Below are 7135 nucleotides of genomic sequence, written 5' to 3' on the forward strand. Positions count from 1 at the left end.
GTCCCCACTGCAGCCTGGGGAGCTGGGAGCATGGCCCTGAGGGGACACAGCGAGACAGCGCTCCATGGGGCAAACGTGGAGGTTCTGAGCTCGGCGCTGCTGGCTGCTGGGTCCAGGGCCACCTCAGCTCGTCCTTTGTCAGGAAAGAGGGTTGCATCAAAAAAACACCTGGCTCGGATCAGCCGTTTCCCCTCCTCCAGGGAGCCAGGCCCCAGAGGTTGGCGACCCCCGGCCAACACTTACTTAGACTAGCTTCAGTGTGTGCACTCCGCAGGCCTGGGCATAGCTCTGTTTGCTCACTGCCTGGCTGTGCAGAGGGAGGATACAAGGCAGCCAGTTATACGGGAAGGGAAAGTGGAAGCATCTGGTCACTCTGCCCAGGATCTGCACACTGCTAAGGAGCAGCCAGGCAGCTGGAGCCCCTCCCGGCCGGGGCTATGGGGGCGCAAGTCGGGCTCTTCTCTCTGCTTCTCGGGGGCATCTGTGAGTATATGGGCAAGGACCCAGCCCTCTCCCCAGCTCCCTCGTTCACCTGGGGCAAGGAGACCGGGGCGGGGAGGAGGGGTTTGCGTCAGTGGGATGACTCCAGTCACTGCCAGGCAGGGGGTCGGGGCCTGAGTCTCTCCCATGGCCGCGCGAGGTTCGCACAGGACTCGAGGGGAGGGCGTGGCTCTCAGGCAGCACTAAACGGCTGGTTGTTGTTCACGGTGTGTGTGTTGTCACCTCTGCCATGAACCAGAGACTCTCCATCTACCAATATCGCTCCCTTTGTCCATTGCCCGTCCCCAGTGTCTCTCTTTCTCCAGGGTGCGCAGATCTGCTGCCCCGCAGCCACCCCTGATTCCCAATCCCAGTCACTAGAACCACCAGTGAACAACAGTTAATGTCCACACTGATGCATCACCCTGGGGCCGTACAGCTGAGGCTCCAATCAGACTAATAAGAGCCAGGGGAGTTCGCAGCTCAGAGTGATGGGCTCAGGCTCTCTTCAGACCCAGGCAGCGTTGCTGTGTCGGTCACACTCAGGGCAGCTCACCCCTCTCACAGCAATGGGCTCAGGCTCTCTGCAGACCCAGGCAGCATCATTACATTTGTCACACTCAGAAGGTTATCTCTGCAGCCATGAGGGGTAGAAACGTACTATGTTTTAAATGAAAACTGAAATTCTGGCGAATCTGTTGGGTGTGGCACATCTGCCCCCCCCCAGGCTGGACGTTTAACAGTCCCAACTTAGAGGATATTTAGTTGAACAAAAGCTATTTAATCCCCCTCCCCAACCTCTTCTCCTTCCTCTCCTGGCTCCACTTCTCTGCGCCCCTCTGTCTGGCTGCGAGCCGTTCTCTGACGCAGGCTGGGGATGAACCAGGCTCCATTCCGTGCAGGTGCCCAGCTGGGGGTGATGGTGGACTCCCCAGTGGTGGCTCAGCTGGGATCCCAGGCTCTCCTCCCATGCACCTTCACCGTGGCGGACGCCCCCATCAGCCCAGAGTACCTGGCTGTGCTCTGGTATTTCCAGGGCCAGGAGCTGGTGTCGTACGATGACTCCCTCTTCGTCTCCCGGCCGGGGGCCTCCATGGACACGGAGCAGCTCGCCAATGGCAACGCCTCTCTGGTTCTGCGCAATGTGACCGTGCCGGACCAGGGAGCCTACCAGTGCCTCCACAGCCCGGACAGAAGGGAGCAGAGGCTGCACCTGGCTGTGCTGCGTCAGTGCTGGCGAGAGAGCGGGGTGACCAGCGCGGGAACTGGCTCAGCAGCCGGCCCCTCTGCTCTGGGCACGGCCCCTACCGTGCGTGTCGCTGGGGCTGGGCAGGGTGTTTTGGGGATAGATGGGCACAAAAGGGGGCAAGGGGTTTCCTTAAATTCCTGGCATGTGACTTGGCAGGAGCTGGTGCCTCCAGGGGGCTGTTTGCCCTGGCGTTCCTGTTCATAGTTGGGCAGCTCTGGCTGTCGCCGGGGGAGGAACCACGCAGCTGAGCAGGGGGATGCTTGGGAGGCCCCCAACCCCCACCCCCTGGGCTCTCCCTGCTGATGCCATCTGGTTCCCCGCAGCCATGCCCACCGTTGCCGTCCCCAGTAAAGCGGTGCTGAGGGTGGAGCAGAACTTGCTGAAATGCTCCGTGTCCGGCTTCCACCCAGCCAACATCGTGGTGACCTGGCTGAGGGCTGGGGAGGTCCTGCCGGTGTCCCTGCTCCCCGTGCCCAGAGGAACCCGGACAATACCTTCAACGTCAGCAGCTCTCTGACCTTCCAGCCCATGGAGCAGGATCAGGGTGTCACCTTCTCCTGCCGGGTCCAGCACGACGCTCTGCCGCACGGCGCTCTGCAGACAGACTTTCTGCTCGTGTTCGGAGGTGACGGCATTGGCGAGGGGCAGAGGGGGAAGTGCCCCGGGAGGGACTGACTGGCAGGCCCCAGGGGATGGGATGGGGGCATTCTTGGGAGAAGCATGGCCCGGTAGTTCGGGCGCTGGCCGGGCCTCAGGAAACCTGGGTTCGGATCCCAGCTCTGCTCCGGACTCCCCGAGCAACCTGGGGCCAGTCACTGAATCTGGGCCTCTGGTCCCAGAGCTGCCGCTTCGCCAGATTTCTCCTCTTGCCAAAGCTGCGCCCCACCCCGCCTCCTCGCTCCCACGGTGCTGGCGCCGGCGTGCACATGCCCGGGCACGGCGGTGTGGCTAGTAACAGTGGCAGGGGCACAGCGGCAGGCAGGCCTGGCCCTAGGGTTGCCAGGTGTCCAGTTTTTGACCGAAATGCCCAGCCAGAAAGGGACCCTGGTGGCTCCAGTCAGCACTGCTGATCGGGCCATTAAAAGTCTGGTTGGCGGTGCAGCGGGGCTAAGGCAGGCTTCCTGCCTGCCATGGTTCCAAGAGGCTCCCAGAAGCAGCGGCATGTCCCCCCTTAAGTTCCTATGCGTAGGAGCAGCCAGGGGGCTCTGCACACTTCCTCTGCCCCAAGCGCCAGCTCTGCAGCTCCCATTGGCTGGGAACCGCGGTCATTGGCTGGGAACCATGGTCAGTGGGAGCCAAGGGGCAGCACCTGTGGACGGGGTAGCACGCAGAGCCAGCTGGGTGCGCCTCCGCATAGGAGCCGGAGGCAGGACATGCCACTGCTTCCGTGAGCTGCTTGAGGTAAGTGCTCGGAGCCTGCACCCCTGACCCCCTCCTGCTCCCCAGCCCCCTACCCCAGCCCTGATTCCCCTCCCATGCTCCAAATCCCTTGATCCCAGCCCAGAGCTCCCTCCCGCACCCCTGTGTCACGGAGTGTGGGGGAGTCCGCGGCCTGCACCCCTCTTCTGGGATTCACTGAGACTCTCAGCCAGCCAGTAAAACAGAAGATTTATTGGACAACAGGAACACAGTCTCAAACAGAGCTTGTAGGTACCACCAGGACCCCTCAGTCAAGTCCTTCTGTGGGAGCAGGGAGCTTAGACCCCAGCCCTGGGGTTCCCTGCGTTCCTCCACCCAGCCCCAAACTGAAAACTACACCCCTCTAGCAGGCCCCCTCCTGCAGCCTCTGTTCACATTCCCGGGCAGAGGTGTCACCTCCCCCTCCCCCTCCTGGCTCAGGTGACAGGCTCTCAGGTCTCCCGTCCCCAGGGCACATTCCCAGGTCAACACTCCCTCCTCCCTGCTGCGTCACATCATCACACCCTGTCACGGAGTCACTGGGCGATGCTCTGGAACTGCTCCATAGGAGCCCAGTCAGGACTCTGGGGGAGCCTCCTCTCTGGGAGCAGCCTGTCTGCAGGGCAAGAAGCTCACACAGCTTCCACCTTTGCTGGGTCTGATCTCAGAGCATTCAACATCCCCTGCCCCACTGTGTGCTTCCCACAGCGAGTGCGCCCAGGCGGGGCTCCTGGGGAAGCCTGAGGGCCCTGCTCCCTAACTCCGCAGTCAGACGTGACTCTCAGCCACCGGTAAAACAGAGGTTTATTGGTAGACAGGAACACAGCATAGAACAGAACTTGTTAGCACAGAAATCAGTGACTTTCAGCCAAGTCCATCTTGCAGAGTCCTGGGCCAGACGCCTTGGACTTTCCCTCTTCCATTCCCCCCAAGCAAACTGCCCAGCTTCCAGCCACCCAACCTCTGACACCCCCCTTGTTCCTCCTCCTTGTCTTTGTCTCACTTCCTGGGCAAAGAGTCACCTGGTCCTCACCTGGTTGCAACCCCCTCCTGGGTCTCAGGTTACGAAGGGCACCGTCCATTGCATCTGTGCAGACAACTGGAGCAGCCTCATCTGCCCCAGAGGGTCTCAGCCAAAGTCACACACCCCTATTCCCTCCACCGAGGCATTGGTGCAGCACACAGGGAAACTGAGGCACATGCCGTATTCATGCAAAACAGTAAAACTCACATAAAACATAACAAGGGACAATTCCTACTATGTCACAACCCCAAACCCCTCATCCCCGGCCCCACACCATAGCCCACACCCCCAGCCGGAGCCCTCCTCCCACCCTCACCCCAACCCCCTGCCCCAGCCCGGAGCCCCCTCCCACACTCCGAACCCCTCAGCCCCCGCCCAGAGCCCCCTCCTTCACCCCAAACCCCTCATCCCTGGCTCCACACCATAGCCCACACCCCAGCCGGAGCCCTCCTCCCACCCTCACCCCAACCCCCTGCCCCAGCCCGGAGCCCCCTCCCACACTCCGAACCCCTCAGCCCCCGCCCAGAGCCCCCTCCTTCACCCCAAACCCCTCATCCCCGGCCCCACACCATAGCCCACACCCCCAGCCGGAGCCCTCCTCCCACCCTCACCCCAACCCCCTGCCCCAGCCCGGAGCCCCCTCCCACACTCCGAACCCCTCAGCCCCCGCCCAGAGCCCCCTCCTTCACCCCAAACCCCTCATCCCTGGCTCCACACCATAGCCCACCCCCCCAGCCGGAGCCCTCCTCCCACCCTCACCCCAACCCCCTGCCCCAGCCCGGAGCCCCCTCCCACACTCCGAACCCCTCAGCCCCCGCCCCACACCATAGCCCACACCCCCAGCCGTAGCCCTCCTCCCACCCTCACCCCAACCCCCTGCCCCAGCCCGGAGCCCCCTCCCACACTCCGAACCCCTCAGCCCCCGCCCAGAGCCCCCTCCTTCACCCCAAACCCCTCATCCCTGGCTCCACACCATAGCCCACACCCCCAGCCGGAGCCCTCCTCCCACCCTCACCCCAACCCCCTGCCCCAGCCCGGAGCCCCCTCCTTCACCCCAAACCCCTCATCCCTGGCTCCACACCATAGCCCACACCCCCAGCCGGAGCCCTCCTCCCACCCTCACCCCAACCCCCTGCCCCAGCCCGGAGCCCCCTCCTTCACCCCAAACCCCTCATCCCTGGCTCCACACCATAGCCCACACCCCCAGCCGGAGCCCTCCTCCCACCCTCACCCCAACCCCCTGCCCCAGCCCGGAGCCCCCTCCTTCACCCCAAACCCCTCATCTCCGGCCCCACACCATAGCCCACACCCCCAGCCGGAGCCCTCCTCCCACCCTCACCCCAACCCCCTGCCCCAGCCCGGAGCCCCCTCCCACACTCCGAACCCCTCAGCCCCAGCCCAGAGCCCCCTCCTTCACCCCAACCCCTCATCCCTGGCTCCACGCCATAGCCCACACCCCCAGCCGGAGCCCTCCTCCCACCCTCACCCCAACCCCCTGCCCCAGCCCAGAGCCCCCTCCTTCACCCCAAACCCCTCATCCCCGGCCCCACGCCATAGCCCACACCCCCAGCCGGAGCCCTCCTCCCACCCTCACCCCAACCCCCTGCCCCAGCCCGGAGCCCCCTCCCACACTCCGAACCCCTCAGCCCCCGCCCAGAGCCCCCTCCTTCACCCCAAACCCCTCATCCCTGGCTCCACACCATAGCCCACACCCCCAGCCGGAGCCCTCTACCCCCCTTACCCCAACCCCCTGCCCCAGCCCGGAGCCCCCTCCTTCACCCCAAACCCCTCATCCCCGGCCCCACACCATAGCCCACACCCCCAGCCGGAGCCCTCCTCCCACCCTCACCCCAACCCCCCTGCCCCAGCCCGGAGCCCCCTCCTTCACCCCAAACCCCTCATCCCCGGCCCCACACCATAGCCCACACCCCCAGCCGGAGCCCTCCTCCCACCCTCACCCCAACCCCCTGCCCCAGCCCGGAGCCCCCTCCCACACTCCGAACCCCTCAGCCCCCGCCCAGAGCCCCCTCCTTCACCCCAAACCCCTCATCCCCGGCCCCACACCATAGCCCACACCCCCAGCCGGAGCCCTCCTCCCACCCTCACCCCAACCCCCTGCCCCAGCCCGGAGCCCCCTCCCACACTCCGAACCCCTCAGCCCCCCGCCCAGAGCCCCCTCCTTCACCCCAAACCCCTCATCCCCGGCCCCACACCATAGCCCACACCCCCAGCCGGAGCCCTCCTCCCACCCTCACCCCAACCCCCTGCCCCAGCCCGGAGCCCCCTCCCACACTCCGAACCCCTCAGCCCCAGCCCAGGGCCCCCTCCTTCACCCCAAACCCCTCATCCCCGGCCCCACACCATAGCCCACACCCCCAGCCGGAGCCCTCCTCCCACCCTCACCCCAACCCCCTGCCCCAGCCCGGAGCCCCCTCCTTCACCCCAAACCCCTCATCTCCGGCCCCACACCATAGCCCACACCCCCAGCCGGAGCCCTCCTCCCACCCTCACCCAACCCCCTGCCCAGCCCGGAGCCCCCCTCCCACACTCCGAACCCCTCAGCCCCCGCCCAGAGCCCCCTCCTTCACCCCAAACCCCTCATCCCCGGCCCCACACCATAGCCCACACCCCCAGCCGGAGCCCTCCTCCCACCCTCACCCCAACCCCCTGCCCCAGCCCGGAGCCCCCTCCTTCACCCCAAACCCCTCATCCCTGGCTCCACACCATAGCCCACACCCCCAGCCGGAGCCCTCCTCCACCCTCACCCAACCCCTGCCCCAGCCCGGAGCCCCCCCCACTCCGAACCCCTCAGCCCCAGCCCAGAGCCCCCTCCTTCACCCCAAACCCCTCATCCTGGCTCCACACCATAGCCCACCCCCCCAGCCGGAGCCCTCCTCCCACCCTCACCCAACCCCTGCCCCAGCCCGGAAGCCCCTCCTTCACCCCAAACCCCTCATCCCTGGCTCCAACCCATAGCCCACACC

General features: G+C 65.6%; 1 protein-coding gene across 2 annotated transcripts in view; it reads left to right on the plus strand.

The window, feature by feature from the left end:
* Positions 1–379: 379 nt before the first annotated feature.
* The window catches only part of LOC122466138 (tapasin-related protein-like), an 11408-nt gene continuing 4652 nt past the window's right edge, over positions 380–7135 (plus strand). The window contains exons 1-3 of one of the 2 annotated variants that reach the window (XM_043548236.1): positions 380–483; positions 1383–1706; positions 2053–2354. In XM_043548236.1, coding sequence (XP_043404171.1) covers positions 438–483; positions 1383–1706; positions 2053–2246 — 564 coding nt within the window. In that variant the 5' untranslated portion in view covers positions 380–437 and the 3' untranslated portion in view covers positions 2247–2354. Of the gene's footprint in view, positions 484–1382; positions 2355–7135 lie in introns of both variants that reach the window. The other variant, XM_043548235.1, reaches the window with a different exon arrangement.

The sequence above is a fragment of the Chelonia mydas genome, chromosome 6 (genome assembly GCF_015237465.2).
Source record: "Chelonia mydas isolate rCheMyd1 chromosome 6, rCheMyd1.pri.v2, whole genome shotgun sequence".
Lineage (NCBI taxonomy): Eukaryota > Metazoa > Chordata > Testudines > Cheloniidae > Chelonia > Chelonia mydas.